The sequence below is a fragment of the Hyperoodon ampullatus genome, assembly GCF_949752795.1.
Source record: "Hyperoodon ampullatus genome assembly, chromosome: 10".
Lineage (NCBI taxonomy): Eukaryota > Metazoa > Chordata > Mammalia > Artiodactyla > Ziphiidae > Hyperoodon > Hyperoodon ampullatus.
Genome location: NC_136923.1, coordinates 76823347 through 76843991, shown reverse-complemented (window position 1 = coordinate 76843991; position 20645 = coordinate 76823347). Strand labels below are relative to the sequence as shown.

Here is a 20645-nt window from a genome sequence, read left to right as displayed (position 1 = left end):
ATTCAAGACCCTGGATGGACCTTTGTGCTTCCTACCGTGAGAATAGCTTACTTTCTTCTCGGAGTCCTCCTCCTCCTCCAGTGCATCCAAGACTCAATTGTCCATGGGATCCATTCTAGTGAGTCTCACCTCAAGGGAAGGGAAGGGTGGAAAAGGCGGCTGGCACTGGAATTCTATTCCTGGCAGCACCGTTGTTGAAAGTAAGACGGCATTGTTTTGCATGGAGAGAACACATGCTACACTCGCTGGCGGGCAGTGGCCCTTCCGGAGGCAGGAGGCAATGAGGCTGGTGTTTGCTCACTGTAATCGGGCGCCACCACACACCTGGGAGCACAGCGAGACAGCTTTCCCAGCTTCCTGTATCTCTCTCTTGGACCCCACGCTCACACACAGCCATTTCCCCCAGGGTGTGCCCGGAGCCCCTGTGAGCCTGAGCCATTCCCAGTGCTGAGATACCCTCCACGGACACCAGCATTGCCCCCGTTAACCAGTCAGAATGCCTTCATTCCAGCAGTGTTGTAGAATGAAATGACCAAGGAGAAAATGTCTAGCACAGCATCTGACATTGCATTGGAACTACATTATAAATTCCTTGGCATTGAAGAAGGAATGAATAAAACAAAAAAAGATACCTTTTTAAAAAGTTGATGGTTCGTGTTATTTCATTTAAGGGAGTGATGGAGATATTCCTTGGTTTATCTGCTTTAGTCAATGCCTCGTGGACTATTGGATTGAATCACAAGAAAGTACCAATATTTGATGGTTTTTAACCTCCATAAAACACAATTCCATGTGCTTCAACCTAATATAACCTCAACAAGAAGTCCCAGGTGCATTTTTGGCTCAAAATAGCAGACTGAGAAAACGTTTAAGTCCTCTGTCTGCCAAAATGTCTCGGAAATGGCAGGAGAGAAATATAATGAGAAGCAGCAGTCCGTGGCACTGGAAATAGTGGAAAGTGTCAGGAGCAGATCAGAAATCCTTCTGGGAGACAGCAGGCAGATGGGATCTTATGGGCAGGAAAGGTGGATGCAGGGTTGGCTGTGTGGTCTTGGACCCCCAGGGGGCACCCAGGTCTCTGAGCATCATACTAGCTGACCAGGTGAAGCAGTGCAGGCTCCACAGGGCAGCCACCTGGGTTGGGATGGGCCCCTCCTTACACGCTCAGCCTCAGCATTTGCTCCCAGGCGAAACCTGTGAGAAAATAATCACTCAGTAAAGCGTAGGATCAGCCGTATGTGGCTTCTTGAGGGTCATTGGGACTGCAGGGAACAGCAGAGCTGAGCCTGAGGGAACTTGAGTGAGGTCACCCCAGTGGCTCATCCCAGGGTCCTGCACTCACTTGACTCCTCCTAGCTTCTGTGTCCTGAAGCCGGTTAAGACATCCCACCCAGGAGTCCTCAGAGTCCTCTGGGTCCTCCCAGCATGCCTGAGACATGCTTTCCCAGTCGCTGGGGTCATGGCAGCTGAAGGAGCTCAGCAGAGTCCCCTGGTAAGAATAGCCTTCAGCCAAGGAGAACGGGGGTCACCTCGCCAGGGCCACGCCCCTTCACTAGGGATGGCTGTCATGCAATGACTGCTCCAAAAGATGCCAAGTCCTGAACTGGGGACACCTCTGAAGGGCCACCTCTCCCCCATTGCTGCTGTGGGATCTGCTGAAGCCTTTTTTGTGACTATCAGCCTAGTATGATGGCAAAATATACACATATTTGACAATGCAATGGCTCAGAATGTTTACCATCTGCCATCTTTGTGGAGGATGTGGAGGGGGTCTACTCAAAGATGTTTTCCCATATGACAGAAAATAGTACTCCAAGAAAGAGGGAGATCCATAAACAGCAGAAATAGCCCAAGATTGAAATGAGAAGAAATTCTATTATGACCATTGTACAACAGGCCTAAAACTTAGTCAATTGAAAGTGGGCCAGCAATTCAGAGGGTTCTATGATGAATGACTTAAAGAAGACATTTTATATGATAACACAACTTATATAATTAGGAACCTGGAAGTACAATTTTGTGGTGTTGCTAATGAAATAAAGGCTTCTGTCTTTTCAATAAAAATAGAAAGGCATTTATAAATTCTAGGAAGGAAAAAACTGAGACAGACATGATTCTATAATGAAACAAGCAAAAAATCTGTGCCATTGATGAAGTGAAAGAAGTAGTGCTTTCTAAAACAACAAATCCAAACCCACACCAGTCAAGAAATTGAACAGTAAGGAGAATTAAGAGTGTCATGAATAGTTCTAGTCAATTTATTTTATGCCTATTTTACATACTGGTTGCAGTTACTTCCCTATGCTGCTATATTTTTCCCCACCCAGGCTTGCTTTTGTTACTTTTACATGATATTTTACAAATTTGCTGTTTTCTCATTTTTTTCCCTTAAGTAGGCTTGGGTTCTTTTTTAAATTAAACAGTAGAGGTTTAAAATTTTTGTTTAGATATCAGCATTATCTTCTGATTTTCATAAGACAGATCACTTAGATTTTATACCTGGAAACATAAACTTACTTTTCTTAAGACTTTTTCTTTAAAACTTTAGAAGACTCCTTTAGGAGATTAATAATTCTTGTTTTGGAGAAAACCTTTTTCTGAAAGTCAACCATTTTTAAGTTTTCTTTAAATCTTTTATTCTGATAGATTTAAGTAAAATTGATAAATGTAATGCTTTTATTTAATAAAAAAGTTAACAGTGACTATCTTTGATGCAGGGGGTCATTTTGTCCCTTAAATTTGTGTATCTTTTTCCAACTGGTCTACCATGACCATGGTATTTTCTAAGGAGAATAACAGTAATCCTTTCCAGTTACAACACGGATCAGAGATAGAACTTGGCAAACAGTTGTGAATTAGAGGCCTCTTATCAACATCACTTGCTCATAACCTTTAACAAGTCACTTAACTTCTTTTGGCCTTGGTTTATATTTGAGGCTTTCTAAAAAATAATTTTCATTGCAGACCTGTTTTTCCTAGGGAATATCTCATTTCCAGCACTACCCCTCTGAATATCTTTGGGTTATTCAAAGCTGGCATCATTCACAAGGTCAAAATATATCAGAGGAGATTCTTGATTCTAAATGTTGCTGTAATTCCCTTGTTCATGGGACCCTCCAACACAGTGCCCCATCTACCCGATGGGTCTCCTCTTTGTAGAGAGAAAAGAACCCTGTGAAAACAAAGAACAAGATAATAACCAGAGCAAACACAATGCGGTGATTATAAGAACAAAACCATCAATAGGAGTAATTGCTAAGTGTAATTCTATAAATGTATTCATTAATGCAAAGAATCGAAAACCGCTAATACCCGAGGGCAGCGCTGATAATTCCCAGTAGTGCAATTACATACATCAGTTTATGCACTAAGTCAGGAAGCTCTTAAATCTCAAATGGTCCAACCCATATCTTCTAACCTGGTACTTATCAAACTTAAAAGGGATACTGATCATCTGGGGATCTGGTTGAAATGCAGATTATGAATCAGTAGGTCACCTGACAATCAGCCCCCAAGGCTGCTACTGCTCCTGGCCTGTGGTCCACGGGTTAGACTATCAGAATGACATACAGCACTTAAAATAGTGTCTGCACTTGGGGAGTCCTACTAAGTGATAGTGATTATTATTACTGTTGGGAAGTTTGAGAATTCCAACTCTTCCTGTGTTCAAGTGCAGTAGTATTAAGAGTTGTGCAGCAACCACGTTCTTTGATGAATACAATACAGTCATCCCTCGGTATCCATGGGGATTTGGTTCCATGACCCCCATGGATATCAAATTCCATGGATGCTCAAGTCCTTTGTGTAAAATGGCATAGTGTTTGCATATAACCTGCACACATCTCCCTGCATACTTTAAATCATCTCTAGATTACTTATAATATCTAATACAATGTAAATGCTATGTAACTAGTTGTAAATATGTTGTAAATGCCTATATAAATAGTTACCAGAGCACAGCAAATTCAAGTTTTGCTTTTGGGAACTTTCTGGAATTTGGGGTTTTTTTACGATTATTTCTAATCTGTAGTTGATTGAATCTGTACATGCAGAACCATGGATACTGAGGGCCAACTGTATGAACTAGAATCCTTTTATAAACTCATTTATGGATTTTAGTAACCCTTAAAAATTTATTCTGGAACTCTCTCTGAGATTACAAATAAGTAGCCCGTAGTGAAAAGAAAGTCTATGGAATATGCATGAGTTATTGCTAAAAACTGCAGAGGAGGCTTACACATTTGGACAGGATCCGTCCATCAGAAGGACTGTCATTTCCTTCTAGTGGGCTGAGGACCACAGTTTTGGAATCAGTGATTCGGGGGACCATCCAGTTGGTGACCAAATATCCAGGGTGCCCAAGACAGTCCTCAGGTCACAACATAACCTGTAACACTGCCCCCTTCAAATTGTACCGGCTTCAAAAACACGTGGTATAGCGATCCTAATTATAGTGGACAATGATGACACGTTACTGGCTTCATCCAGCTTGCCTATTTCTCCCCAAACTTTCTACCACATGGAGAGAAGGGAATTCTCAGTCGAATCATCCTTCTTGGCTAGCAACAGCTTTGGCCATAAATCAGGCTTATGTTCAACAATCCTGCACTTCTGTATGTAGCACATATACACAAATGTGTCTGTTGTGGAAGAGACATGGTAGTTTCATCGTTTATCACTATGATACAATTTACAGACGCTTCTAGTCTGAACTGCCCATGTGAAGCTCTCATCTTTTTGATGGGAGGAGCTTCTTCTCAGGTTCCATTTTACCTAGGATTACACAGTAATTCTTCACACTGCTGCTGGCCTGTGAGATACACAGGAGCAAAACTGACTGAAGACAAAAGATGGGTCCATCTCCTTGGGTGAAATGCGAGAAAGGGATGAAGCCATATCAACCCAGCTTCTCTCTGCCGTAGGTGGGGCAGCCTGGAGGTTAAGCCTGTGTGGCTCCAGGTACCAGGATGAAATCTGCATTCTGTCACTGACCGACCAGCTGGCCACATTAGGCAAACTGTTGATTCTCTTTCATCCCATTTCTTCATCTGTCTCCTAAGTTTATTGTGAGATTGAAATGTGTTATCATACGGAAGGGGCGTAGGGAGGGCTTGGCCCACCAAAAGAATTCAGACTTTACCCATTCTTAGCCATACCTGCAGTACCTATCTGCTGTCTCCTAAATGTCCAAGGGAAGATTTAGCCACTGTGCAAAACTGCCATTCAAAACTAAGCTCAGTGTTAGCTGCAGTGTTGACTGCCATGTTTTAGTTCCAAAAGGCTTTCTTTTAGGTGTCTTGTGTCCCAAATTTGTGACAGATTGAAACAATCATTTTAGTTTGAAATCTCAAGGAATCTGAACATGAGAGATTTCACTTTATATAAGGTTTTTATTATAACATATCCTTCTTACGTCTTTATCTAAAGCGCAGAGAGAATAGAACCCAAATAAGATAGAAAAGGTGTAACTGAGAGGAGGAAAAGGAAGAGAGAGGAAGACTATTGGGAACATAACAAACTGTGGTTTCTTTCTAGATTTAAAGATTGAGTCATTAGAATTTGCTCGTATCTGCATCTCAAAAGAATGCAAATGCCATCTCAATTTCAGGGACAGAATTAGTTAAGGATACCACACTGGCTTTGAAAAGTTTGCTTTGATCGTATGCCAAATGGCAAAATGACTGGATTTAATTTGAAATTGCCTGTCTTCAGAAGGATGTGATATGGAACATGTTTAGGATTTAGCCCTTTCATTTAAGATTAAACATACTAAAAATGGCCTCATCAATTATTGACAGCCAAATATTAAAACAGAGGCTTCATTTCAATCTTGAGAGGAGAGAACACTGCTTGTTTCTAGAAATACATTTCCTCCCTCTTTCGACTACAACACTCCATGGTGTTCTCAAGGGGGATCATTTCCTAAATTGGTGTGGGAGCTGGTGAGCAGTTTGCCCTGTCTGCCTCAGTAGGCCCACGACCTGTAGTTTAGGGTTCAAATGAAATGTATTCAGTGGAGCAGACTGCTAGGAAAATGTCATAAGAAACATGTAAGAGCTGACCCTTAAAATAATGAAATCTCAAAGCTTATTTGTTGGGCTTCCCTGGTGGCGCAGTGGTTGAGAGTCCGCCTGCCAATGCAGGGGACACGGGTTCGTGCCAAGAAAAAAAAAAAAGCTTATTTGTTTTACGTTTTCTACGAGTAATTAATAACAGTTGTGAATGGGCAGCAAGGCCACGCCCATGGAAATGTGGCTTAGGACTATTACATTTGTCCTCAGTCCCCCGAAGTCCCTTTTCTTAGAGGTGGCCTCAGATTAATAGGAATCTATAAATCCTTTGATAATGTTGTCCTTGTCTGGAACAAAAAGCTTTGTCTAAAGTCTCCCGCCACCTCATTTCCACACATCAAAATTCTATCCATCTTTCATTTACCATTTTTTACCTGAAGTGTTACTTGACCTCTTCACTTTCGCCGTGCACACACACACTCTTTGATGATCGATCCATTATTCTGAAAAGAGATTCAGAGTGTCTTAAATAACCAAAGGAAGTGGAGATTAAACCTAGATGGAGGAAGGGTATGTCAGGGGAAGGGGTCAAAAAAGGTTTCAGGGGCTTCCCTGGTGGCGCAATGGTTGAGAGTCCGCCTGCCGATGCAGGGGACGCGGGTTCGTGCCCCGGTCTGGGAAGATCCCACGTGCCGCGGAGCGGCTGGGCCCGTGAGCCATGGCCGCTGAGCCTGCATGTCCGGAGCCTGTGCTCCGCAACGGGAGAGGCCACAACAGTGAGAGGCCCGCGTACCGCAAAAAAAAAAAAAAAAAAAAAAAAAAAGAGAAAGGTTTCAGGAAAGAAATGTGTAGAATTTGATTTAGGCTTCCCTGTTACATTATAACATGGAGGATCTTGATCCATGTGTTCGGTACATATTTGCTGGTTTTATTGAATGTCACTTTGAAGAGAAGAAAAAATTCACCAAAAGGTAGCAGGGGGAGGTGAGGAGGACAGTTCTATCCACGTTGTTTTATTCATTTCATTTTCAAGTGAGCCCATCCCATAGAGCAGCTATCATGCACGGTACACAGTTGGCACTCAATAATGAATCCATGAGCAAAGGACACAGGACAAAAACGTGAGCTGTTCCTACCCTTGAAGTTCTTACAGTCTAGTTAATAAGGGAGCAGTTACCCTCACTAACGAGATACCTCTGTTAAGGGAGCACCATGGGAGGCTGTGTAAACCTCAGTAGGATTCAGGAAGGATTTCTCAGATGAGACCCAAGCTGGGACTTGAGAGACAATTAGAAGTTATCTGATGAGGATGGAATATACAACGTAATAACTGTAGTCATCAACACTGTACTGTGTATTTGAAAGTTGCTAAGAGAATAGATTTTAAAAGTTCTCTTCGCAAGAAAAAAAATGTGTAACTATGTGAGGTAATGGATGATAACTAAACATATTGTGGCAATCACTTCCAATATATATGTTTATCAAATCATTATGTTGTATACCTTAAACGTATGCAATATGTCAATTATATCTCAATAAAACTGGAAAAAGTAAAGGGAAAGAAAAGAAGTTATCTAAAGGAAAAGGGTGTCACAGGCAGAAGAGAGAACACGTGAGAGGTGGCTTGGAGATGCAGAATAGGCTGCCTTTCGGAACCTATAAGTGGAAATTTGCTGGAGTACAGACTAGGCAAAGGGTAGAATGTGAGATTTGTGGGTGAGTGATGGCCCTTATATAACGGGCCTTTCATGCTAAGCCACGCCATGTTCTTAGAAGCTATGTGAAGCCACCGAAGGATTTTATGGAAGAACTATATCATCAGAATTTTCTTTTTCAGAAAGACCTGTCTTGCAGTAGACTTTCCAGGTTGATTCGAGGGTGGCCAGACTGAAGCTAGGGAGACCTAGTGCGGCCATCGGGAGAGCTGTGGGGAGCCAGGGAGTTGGTGAGGATGAAGAATAGATGCTGGAAGATTGAGAGAACACAGGCTGACTGCTGGGATGTGGGGTGACATTCCAGGATGTCATTCAGCTTCCTGGCTTGAGCAACTGAGTAGATGGGGTCCATTTGTTGAGAAAGAAGAGAAACAGATTTATAGGTTTTCCCCCACAAAGAATGTGGCTTTAGAGGCATGAAGTTTAAGGCGCCTATTGAATATCCCAAAGGAAATGTCCAGGCAACAGTGGAATATGGGGACTAGAGTTCTGGAGATGGGTTTGTCTAAAAGATAGTTGAGGTGCATTCGGACAGGTGAAAGGAGACAGGTGGGAAAGGCTTAACAAACCTCCTATTCGTCTGAGCTTCAGATATTTCCAGTAGGGGCTGTTGTCTTTGAGATTTACTCACTGTCTCTCTGAGCCTCAGCCCCTGCTGATGGTGCAGGATTTCCAAATTCAAAGATTGAAGGCAATTACCCAGTTGATTTCCTCCTTAGAATTATTTAATTTTCCACATTGCTTTTTTAAAGGAAACTTTTAAAGCTTAGCAGGCAAGAAAGAAATCTTGATGGTTAATTGGGGCTTTAGATTTTAAGTAGATAACATCAATAAAATCACCTTAGTATAATTAGACTTAATTTTATATGAGATATCATTCTGAGCATTCTTATAATTTCTCTTAATATTTTAAGGATTAGATACAGGTACAAGTATAGATATAAATATAGATGGATGTAGGCATAGATATATTTATACACTTGGATTTAGATATAGGGAGATTTGTACAGCTAGAGCCAGCGGACCAAATACAGACATATAAACAAAACATTGTTTATCTTCAAATGTGGGAATCATAATAATAACAGCTCGAATAAACTTATTCGAGCTCGGTGATTTAAATATATTAATTTACTTAATGCTCAGAACAGCCCTGTGAGGTAGATTCTGTTATTATCCCATTTTGCAGATAAGAAAACTGAGGTGTTGGGTAAGTAAATTGCTTAAGGTTGCACAAATCCTGGGTCTGGGATTTGAACTAGGCAGTGTGGGTCTCGAGTCTGTGCTAGTAACATGGCTTTATATTGCCTCTCTTTATCAATCTCTAATGGGTAAATCAATATTTAAATAAATTTAGAATGCAGTTCCTGTCCTCTTACATGATTGGGTAAGCTGTAAAGGGAGCCGTGCAGTTCATCAAAGACGCATGCGCAATTAGAGCCTGTGTCTAATCAGGGCTGATGTTAGCCACAGGCATTCTTGCAGATTAACCATCAGAGAAGAGGAGTTGCTGGCCCAGAGAAGGATGTAGCAGTCATTAGCTCTCAGCAAATGCCTTGAACCCAGGCAGCCATTGATACTGTAAACTGAAATGTAGCAGCTATAAAAGGACTGTCGGATGCTCCCTTTATATTTATAACCATGCAGAGACGTCCAACTTTATGGCACGTAACAGACAACTGTGCTCATAACCACTTTCTCAGAGGTCTAGTTTTCCCGGCCCATCCCCCTTACAGGTAGGGGTGCTCCTCCACGCTACTCCCTAGGTGTTCAGAGACCCCTTGGGAGGCTTACAAGTGTCCTGGTGCAGGAAGGAAGCATGTAGGCATCCATAGATGGTATCTTGCTTGGCATAGCCAGGCTCCACAGTCCCCTGGTCTCACTGGTGGGGGCAGTGAGACCCACCAGAACCAGTCCTGCATTCAGGTGCTGGGAGGGTCTTCCTCACCCAAAGCGTGGACAGTTGCTGTACAAGGGTCGTAGGCCCGCAGACAGTGCCACCTGTAAGCTCCTCTCTTGGTCCCCCCATCTGGCACTTACCACCCCTTACTGAGCAGCTGCAGGACAGGGTCCAAGCAACCCCCTTACTTGTTCTTCCTCCTCAGGCCTCCATCTTGGATATTTACAAAATGGGTTCATGTGTGGCAGGGACTCAGTCATCTATAATATGAGACCTGGGCTGAAACTTTGCAGATTTTAGTTTCTTGGTTCTCATCCTGGTGATTCAAACATTTAGGGAAATGAACGTCATCAGCTGAGAGTTACATAAGCCTTGTACTTGTTTTAGCTATTCTGAAAACCCAGACTGCTGACTACTTGGTGATGGCCCAGGTGACTCATGATTCTCTTGGTCATACTTCCTGGGAAGTGAATGAAGTTGCAGCTTAAGGGCCCCTCATTTGCGTGGGTCTCTACCAAGGCCCTGGTAGGGCCCTGCCACTTGTTCCCATGGTCATATATAGTCTGTAAATTTTGCAAAAGTTATTCCTTATGAAATTTTTGGTTCTCATTAAAAAAAAAATTCCAACTTCGTGCCTAATTTTGTATTATTTTACTTCAGGAGGGCTTCCCAAGTTGTAAAAGCTTCAGGCTCCACAATACTTAGATTCACCCCTATTCCAAGGTCATTCCAGTTCCTAGCCCTTGTACAGTTTCTTAGTTTTGGAGGAGTTTGGGAAGTTTTGTTTTTCCAGTTCTAAATGCATAGATGGCAGCTTAGTGGAAGTCGAGAATCAGAGATTTCCTTAACTAAAGAGAAGTAAAAATGGATGCTCGCATGGCAATGTTATCCAGCCTCTGTGAACTTTAGGGTCACTGCTGGGAATGAAAGAACAGAACCAAACACAGACCACGGAAAGCATTCTGCCGAGAAAGGCGTGTGATGAATTCGTGAGGTTTTAGGACAAAGCAGCTCCTTTTGGAGTTTGGATCTGAGTTTTAGATCTTTGTCTCTCACAAGGACTCCACTGAGAAGGGATAAAGTCTTTTGTGCCTTTACCAGTGAATTATCTTTATTTTGAGCCTTTATGCGACATGAGGTCTGTCCTCTTCTTTTATCAGCTAGGAAGAGTTGAGAGCCTCCTTTCACAATGATTTTTTTTATTTAAGTAATATCAGGACCACAAAGGGAACAAAGCATGATTTAACACAAGTCTGCCTGGCCTAAGAAATCCTGACAGGTTAAAATCCAGATGAAAAACAAGTCCCTACATGCAGGCCTGGTTATGCCTGTCACGTAAGAAGCCTGCATTATGGAAGATTTACAATAACAGTCCTTTTGACAGGAGGCCCTCCTGAGCAGCCTATAAAATCCAGTATGATCCTTAAACATGGGATTTGCACAGGGCTCGTCCACTGAGGAGTGATAAACCTAAATGAATTGTTTCATTCATCGGCAGTTTCTGGGAGGTGTTATCTGACAGATGAGAGCCTTGTGATTTTGAGGGAAGCTAAATGTCTTATTAAGATAGTTTATACCCAAAGGGATCATAAGTGAGAAAATTGAAAACTATATGAAGGCGTAAAGCATCGTTTGGAACGCAGTAAAGGCACCTTTGGATTTCTCTGGCAGCCACGTTTTCCAGGACAGGACTCTTCTTCTGGATGCACAAGGAAAGCTGGTTTTTCTCATTTTGGTTTTTCAGACTTCTCACTTGTTTGCATGTCATCCATGGTATATTGGTAGTATAAACAACTTGACCTTACTAGTTCTGGTTTTGCTAACTAGTTAGTCGGGTGACTTTGCGGAGGTCATTCACTTCTTTGGCTTTCATGTGTTACTCAAGGATAATAGTAATTCCAACTCTCCTTCAAAGGCCTTTAGTGAAGATTTAATGAGATAATATGTTAGACAATATTTTTTATCTGCAACCTGTCTGGTTTAGAATTAAACTGAAGGTAATATTTCAACGTTCTAATAGTCTATAATATACCTTGGGGCTTTTGTATCAACCAATCAAGTAGAATCCATTGAGTACTTCCTAAGTCCTGAGGATGCTGTTAAAGGCTATTGACTTAAAAAGTAATTGTTGCTTCCATTTTGATTGGAAACTATAATGAATCACCTGCTACTTGGTCTGTGTTCTGTAGCCACTGAGGCCAGCATTCTCCACATCACCGGAGCTTCTTTTTTTTTTTTTTCTATTATTTTCTTTCTCAATGCAAGTTTTTTTGTTTTTGTTTTTTACATCTTTATTGGAGTATAATTGCTTTAAAATGGTGTGTTAGTTTCTGCTTTATAACAAAGTGAATCAGTTATACATCTACATATGTTCCCATATCTCTTCCCTCTTGCGTCTCCCTCCCTCCCGCCCTCCCTATCCCACCCCTCTAGGTGGTCACAAACCATCGAGCTGATCTCCCTGTGCTATGCGGCTGCTTCCCACTAGCTATCTATTTTACATTTGGTAGTGTATATATGTCCATGCCATTCTCTCACTTTGTCCCAGCTTACCCTTCCCCCTCCCCATATCCTCAAGTCCATTCTCTAGTAGGTCTGTGTCTTTATTCCTGTCTTACCCCTAGGTTCTTCATGATTTTTTTTTCCCCTTAAATTCCATATATATGTGTTAGCATACGGTATTTGTCTTTCTCTTTCTGACTTACTTCACTCTGTATGACAGACTCTAGGTCCATCCACCTCATTACAAATAGCTCAATTTTGTTTCTTTTTATGGCTGAATAATATTCCATTGTATATATGTGCCACATCTTCTTTATCCATTCATCCGATGATGAACACTTAGGTGGTTTCCATCTCTGGGCTATTGTAAATAGAGCTTCAATGAACATTTTAGTACATGATGACCCTGGGCAGATCCTTCTTCCTGGTTTTAAGACCAGGCTCATCTTTACCCTATTGGCCCTGAGAATTACATAACTGATGAGGATTATCATATCATGTCAGCTTTGAGAAAAATTAGAGGCAAAATGTTGGCCCATCCATGGCAAATGGTCAAGACTCTATGAGAAGGTTTTCACCTTTTCTGAAGAGTCCTCCTTCTTGGCTTTATCTTTCTACCCTTGTTTTCCTCTACCCAATTTCTGTTTTTATTTTATTTTGTTCTTATATGTCTTTATAAGGCATGTTAGAACCTTTTTTTTAATGTGGGGCACAAATAATAAATAAAGGACTAATTATAACAGAGATAAAGTAAGAAGGTTTAAGGAAAACTGCAGTGAACTTCTCCAGGGAAAGCAATAAATGTTTCCATTGGTAGCAATTCATCTATACCTGCCTCCACACTGTCCAGACTACTCAAGAAAAGCAAATACATTTAAAGGTAGAAAATGTTAAATTCCAAAGTGTTCCTATTTGAAACCATAGAATTATTTGATTTCAAATGTGGCCTGAGTTAGGCCTGGATCTGCATTCTCTGGTAAGCAGCCACTTTCACAATTTTCAGGCATATTACCTGAAATGTCTTTATGTGTACCTTGTAATCCTTGCTATATAAAGGGTGAAGCTGATAAAAATTGATGAGGGTAAAAATATCAAATTCTGCTTTGGACCCCAAACCACCCAGACCTGCATGGTCTTACCACCTACCTCACTCTCCTTTTCTGGTTATCTTGTCTACCCTGCTAAGGGTGTCAGTTTCTCAGGATACCCTCCATTGACACAGCATCCTCCCCTGTGTTTACATCCTCATCCAGCCCCACTCTTCACCCCTGGTCCTTCTTCTCCTACCAACATCCTCTCCTAGCCTCTCTCACTTTCTTCTCTAGAGCCCCCTGTTAATTTTTCTAAGAGTACAATTTGTGTTCTAAAATAATTCCTCCACATCCTCCCCATACCAATCCTAGATTACTCTTGATGACATTTATCCCCTGGGCATCACTCAAGTGGAGGCAGACCATTCCTTGACCTCCATCATGCTGTACCCTTAAGATTCTCACTAGACCCCTTGTCTTCACCCCATGCCAACTAAATCCTTACTTTTTCTGAAGTCCTATCATGCAGCAGTTCTCAAAGAGTAGTCTACAAACTCCTGGAAGTTCCCATGAGGTCAAAACTATTTCCATAATAATACTAAGACATTATTTGCTTTTTCAACCATGTTGACATTTATACCCATGGTGCAAAAGCAATAGTAGTTAAAACTCCTGGTACTTTGGTATGAATCAGTGCAGTGGCACCTAGCTGTACTTACTAGTGTTTGTATTCTTCACAGCCACACACTCACAGTTAAAAAAAAAAAAGTGCAATAAGAAAAATACCTATTTAACTTCAGAATGTCCTTGATGAAGCAGTTAAAGTTATTAGCTTTATTAACTCTTTATTCTTGAGCACATGCCTTTTAATCATCTGAATAACAAAATGAGAAGTACACATAAAGCAATTCTGTGGCATACCAAAATACAATGTGTGACTTGAGGAAATGTTCTAAGATGTTCTAAGCTGTACTAGATACTTATTTTTCTCCTGGAACACAGAAAGAACAACTAACAGACAAACCATAGTTATGCAGACATAGATATTTGGTGGACATTATATCAAAAATGAATGAATGAGTGTGTCACTTGAAGGAAAATAACTGACAGTGTCTGTTGCCAATGATAAAGAACATACTTTCAAGCAAAAATTAGAATTTTGGAAAACTTGTATCCACCAACAAGGATATGACAGCTTTCCAATATGGAAAGACTTTTTGATAAGATAGGTGGTAATATTAATGAATGTGATTTTTGATATTGTGTAATGAAATGTGTCAACATTTGGAAAAGCTGTATAACTCAAGGAACCAATATTTTCCAAATGACCGATGTACACTATGACAGAATCCTGCATGAGTAAAAAATCCACTAAAGGTGCAAAGTAGATAAACAGATTTTAATATAATCAAATAAAAATGTTATTTGATTATGGCTTCAGATTCAACATTGCAATAGACTTTTAGAAACTGCCACTAGTTGAGTTTTGATGAAGTATCAAGGAAGAATATTCACAATTATTTGAAAGGCTATTGCAATACTCTTCCCTTTTCCAACCACACATTTGGGTGAGGCCAGCTTTTCTTCAAACCCTTCAGACAAAACAGCATAATGTAACAGAAGCAGATATGAGATTCCAGGTCTCTTCTATGAAGTCAGAAATGAAAGAGATTTGCAAAAATCTAAAACCAGGCCAGTCTTCTCATTAAATGTTTTCTTTTTGGGGAAAACAATTATTTTTCATAAAAAGATTATTTTGTCATATGATGGATTTATGATTGTTACTAGGAGACGAATTTATAAATAAATAGTTTTCAATTTCTCAGTTTTAATTTCTAGTACAATAAACATGAATAGATAAAATTCACATTAACAAAGTTCTTTAGGATGGACTTAGAGATTCTCATACTAAGCGAAGTAAGCCAGGCAGAGAAAGACAAATACATGATATCACTTATATGTGGAATCTAAAATATGACACAAATGAACTTATCTCCAAAACAGAAACAGACTCACAGACTTAGAGAACAGACTTGTAGTTGCCAAGGGGAGGGTGGGGGGAGGGGAGGGATGGATTGGGAAGTTGGGGGTAGCAGATGCAAACTCTTATATCTAGAATGGATAAACAACAAGGTCCTACTGTATAGCACAAGGAGCTATATTCAATATCCTGTGATAAACCATAACAGAAAAGAATATGAAAAAGAATGTATATATATTTATAACTGAATCATTTTGCTACACAGCAGAAGTTAACACAACATTGTAAATCAAGTATATTTCAATAAAATAAATTTTTTTAAAAAGTTCTTTAGGATCTTCCATCATTTTTGTGTGTAGCAAAGTCCAGAGACCAGAGTTTGAGATCACCGTTGTACAGCTTTATCCAAACCAGTGGCTAAAAAGAGATTAACTATTGAGGAAATTAAATTATTGTGTTTGTGGGGTACCAGACTGGAGGAAACTGGCAACCAAAGGTCAGGAAAATATTACTATGTGCCTGGTGGGAGCCTGGGCATCAAAACCATAGAAAATTTGCTGTAAAGGCAGGTGGAAGACCCCTGGGGCTGGCTCTGATCAAGTCACTGCTTTGCCTAAGGGTACACCCAGCACGTTCACTGCGCTGGATCTGCCTCTCACCAGTTTGCTCTGGTATCCCTCTGCCTCAGCAAACGAAATGTTTGTCATGTCACTAGTGGAAAAAAAAAATAGAGATAGCCAACAAATTCCCAGTGCTTGGCCAGCTGTCACCTCCACCATTACAAGTTCTCAAAAGACCTGTGCAGAGAGGACAAGCCAAGTAAAAATTAGTTGTTTATTATTCTTATCATTATAGGATGGGTCCCAGATGGGCCAGTGAAAACCCTGGTCTCTGAGCCCTGGGCTGAACCCCCGCTCTGGTGGAAGACCTCTTTTTGCTTTTGGTCTAAGCCCAAAACAAGTGATATCAAAGAGGCTTCTGTCACTGGCCACCTCCAGCTTGCTGCCTGTATTAGCTGCCTGGGACCCTCTTTTGAAGAGTACAGTAGCGGAGAAAATAATTGCAGTCATCACTGACATCTGACATTCATATAACCCCTGCCCTAAGCCTAAAGCCTGGCCTCCTGGATTCCTTTCTCCTAATCCAGGCTCTTGAGACCAAACAACTGAGATGGGAAGCATAAAGAAGACATAAAACAAAAGGCAAGGAATTAGACTCCAAGGAAAAGAACACCTCCTCCCCCAAGGCTATGCTGAGGTCCTGGGGAGGGGACAGGAAGGAAACTCCCACACTAGAAATGGAAAAACATAGAGCCACAAAGAAACCCACGGATTTTGTCCTAAAAGATATGATATTCCACATAGAAATAAGATCTTTTAATTTCTTAACTCCTCCCATTCCTGAAAATTCTCAGATTAATCAAACCACCAGCTTTGATTTTACCAGCCGAGACTATTCCCATTGTGAGGAACCAGAAAGCGTATTATTCACCAGGATTCTTGTTCAGGAAAACACAGTAGTGTTGGGAAAGAATTCCTAAGAAATTCTTAGGAAGCCCCAGGCTGAAGCCCCAGGCCTGGGAGTTGGCTGATCCCAAGGTTTGAGAGTTGAGAATGAAAACTACCCAAGGAACAAACAAGGAAAGACCCCTGTTTTGTTCTTGCTAGGGAAAGAGGAATAAGAACAGAGCCTGAAAAGGAGAAAGAACCCCTCAAATCTCTCCATAAATGTCATGAAACTGAAACAAAAATCTGTTTTGAAAAGGGTTATTATGGGATTATTATGAAATCGTGTGTCTGAATCTTTTGAAAATTATAAAAGTTCTATAGAATGTAAAGAATCTTTCACTCAATTAAAAAAAATGTGGAAAAAGATACATAAAGAAAAAAAAAAGAGGTTCCCTATTAATGACATTCAAATTCTTTAAAAAAAATTGCCATGGCCACCAAGGTTTCAATAAACATCCTTATATGTAAACAAAAATAAAAACAAAACAAACAAAAAACATACAGAAAAAAAAAGACAACAAGTGTGTGTAGACATGAGTCAAAAATGGGAGAAACTAGGGTGGGCCACACACTGGGGAATCTCAGAAATGGGCAGCAGCCTTTGGAAGGATCACAAGCCTTGGACCTGAGGGTCTGAGACAAGTTCACTTGGTTGTCCAAGAGGCAGGAAGACCTTCCCAGACATCTGAGTTCCTCTTCCCATGCAGCCTCAGAGGGCAGTGATTCTCTAACCTGGCATCACCGTGTTGATTCTATTAGATGTGGTCACACAGGAGCCTTGGGGAAGCTTATTGCTCTCCATCTCTTGCTCTTATCAATGCAGCGATCTCTCCCTCTCAGTCTAGCAGGGTAATTATGGATGTAATCGAAAACATCTCTGTATTCTGGTCCTGGCTCTGCCAATAACTGCCCATGTGACTGTGGGCAGGTCCTCATCTCTTCAGACCTCAGAACCCTGACTTGTAAAATGATGGAGGTGAGGAGGGAAAGGCTGAGTTAATTATCCCTTATGTCTTACAAATCCGAATGCAGTGAATCTTGCAGTATTAATCTTTCATGCATCTTCATTCCCACTTGAACTCACTCTTATGACAAAATACCTTTTATTGCAGAAATAAAAGAATCAGTGTTTTTTTTGTTTTATTTTTTAAATAGACGTTATTTCCTTAGTGGCAATTTCTCCTTTAAGAACACAGAGTAACTTAACATGCACTGGTTTTGTTACTCATAATAGGATCTTTTTTTACTTTTTAAGCTAAGAGGAACTAGATAGGTGGTGTTAATATAATATGTATTTTTTTAAATTCTCTAGTTTTCCTTTATGTCTTTCCCCATTCTTGCAATTGTTCTCTTATTTGTGCCTGTGTCTGCCTCTCACCTTAGATTCTTAGATCATTGAGATTCAGAACAAAACGATCCTCATCTCTGTAGCCTTCTAAAACCTAAAGACCATCCTTTGTACAAAGTGAGCATTGAATAGATATTTCTTCAGTTGAATTGAAATTTGTATCAAATCAAAATTTTTAAATTATTGCTTTGTATTGTGATAGGCTTGGTTGTGCTGCAGAAATAAAATAATCCACAAATCTCAGTGGTTTAATGCAATGGAGAGTTCTTTTCCTTTGCCAAGGCAAAGTCAGCTATAGGATGGGGTGGGAGTTGGGAAAAAGATGTTTCTGTTCCACAGAGTCACTCAGAGACCCAGGCTGAGGAGAATCCTACTTCTGACTATGCTACCATCTGGAGCACATGGCATCTTCAGGGAAAGAGACTGAAAATTTTCTCGAGGGCTTTTTTCCTGCTTTCTGTACCCATTTCATTGACCAGAACTAATCACATGGCACTGCCCAACTAGAAGGATTTTGGGTCGTGTGGGCTCCCGTATATGTAGGCAAGAACAGTGCCCCCAAGCTTGATAATCACTAGCAATGTCCACCACATGCTTTACTCAATAGCTATAATATTTTGGAGATAATGGACTCCTTTGAGAATCTTATGACCATTACGATCCCTCTCCCAGAAACAAACACATATATGTTGAAACACTCAACACTTTGCATAATTGTCAGGTTTTTCATGCATTTCTAACCCCATTCAGTGGTCCCCCTACAGATCCCTAGACACAGGTTATGAGTCCTTTGACAGAATCCACAGGCATGTTTAGTAACTGGTGACAGACCAACAGGTGAAAAAAATACATTACAGTGTTCTGTTTTAATTTTATGTTAGGAAGAGCCTATTTATTTACCTAGTTATTTGTTTTTGTCAGATCTGGCATAGTACAAGATATATGGCCAATGGACTTTCCTCTGTGTTTGTTTTTATCAGGAAAAATTTGAGGGTCTGTTCCGGACTTATGATGACTGTGTGACGTTCCAGCTATTTAAGAGTTTCAGACGTGTCCGAATAAACTTCAGCAATCCCAAATCTGCAGCCCGAGCCAGGATAGAGCTTCATGAAACCCAGTTCAGAGGGAAAAAATTAAAACTCTACTTTGCACAGGTAAGATCATTCTTTACTAAACTTAGTCCTTTTGCCCTGCATTATTTTTTTTTTTACCTTTTCAAAATGTAAATGGAGCCCTTTCTACTTTCACATTGGCTTGTAGTCTATAATTCGTTCACTGAGAAACAAACATATCATGATTCCCAGGCAGGGACAGCATAGTGGTTTAGAAAGCAGGTTCTGAGGGCCAACAGTCTTGGTTCTAATCTAGGCAGGTTACATAACCTCACTAGGCCTCAGTTTCCCCATCTGTAAAATGGGGATGATAACATACTCCCTACACTGTCATTATGAGGATTAAATGAATTACTGTGTGTTAAAGTACTTAGCATTCAGTAAATGCACAATGAATGCCAGCTAGTACTTGTAATAAGAATGCTCTGATCACAACTTAGCTAGCAGGGTTATAATTAAATTATATGACAGTTTTAATGGACTGTATACCTTTTCAGTGATTCATATCCATGAGAAAAAGTTACAAACATATGGAAATCAATTTTGTGTTTTATTTTATCCAAAAATAAATTTTGCCTATTATAAAAAGGCACGGGTAATTCTTGGCAATATTTGTGAAGTCCACAGCAGTAGAAAATCAATGTCCATAATGTTTCATTAGTGTCTTCATTTCATTATTAGTTACCTCAATCCATCTGTTATTGGTCTGTAAGGATCATTTCCACCTTTGGACTCTGAAGAGATGACACAATGAAATGAACATAGACTTTACTTCTTTTAAAGCAGAATAGTATTCCATTGTATGTATATATCATATTTTCTTTATCCATTCGTCTGTCCATGAACATTTAGGTTGTTTCCACGTCTTGACGATTTCAAATAGTGCTACAATGAATACAGGAGTGCTAATGTTCAATGTCCTGATTTCAGTTCTTTTGGATAAATACCCAGGAGTAGAAGTGCTAGATCATATTGTAGTTCTATTTTAATTTTTTTTGAGGAATCTCCCCATATTGTTTTCCAAGGCAGCTGCTCGATTTGCATTCCCACCAACAGTGTGCAAGCATTCCAATTTCTCCACATGCACACAAACGCTTGTTGTCTTTTGTTCTTTTGATCATAGCCATTCTGACAGGTGTGAGGTGATATCTCATTATGGTTTTGATTTGCAGTTCCCTGATGATTAGTGATGTTGATCCTTTTTTCTTTTACCTATTGGCCATTTGTATGTCTTCTTTATAGACATGTCTGTTCAAGTCCTTAGCCCACTTTTTTAATCAGGTTATTAGGTTTGGTTGAGCCAAAAGGTAGAAACAACCCAAATGTTCAGAAATGGGTGAACAGATATACACACTGTAATCTATCCATTCCGTAGAATATTATCCAACCATAAAAAGGAATGAAGTACTAATACATGCTACATCATGGATGCATCTTGAAAACATGCTAAGTGAAAGAAGCTAGATGCAAAATATCACGTGTTCTATGAGTTGATTATAACAAATGTCCAGGATAGGCAAATCCATAGAAACAGAAA

General features: G+C 40.3%; 1 protein-coding gene across 2 annotated transcripts in view; it reads left to right on the top strand.

Annotated features, from left to right (window-relative positions):
• The window catches only part of RCAN2 (regulator of calcineurin 2), a gene marked incomplete at its 5' end in the record, with an annotated part of 223896 nt that overhangs the window by 183958 nt on the left and 19293 nt on the right, over positions 1-20645 (top strand). For both annotated transcript variants that reach the window (XM_079712831.1, XM_079712832.1), the window contains one exon: positions 18977-19150. In XM_079712831.1, coding sequence (XP_079568957.1) covers positions 18977-19150 — 174 coding nt within the window. The remainder of the gene's footprint in view (positions 1-18976; positions 19151-20645) is intronic.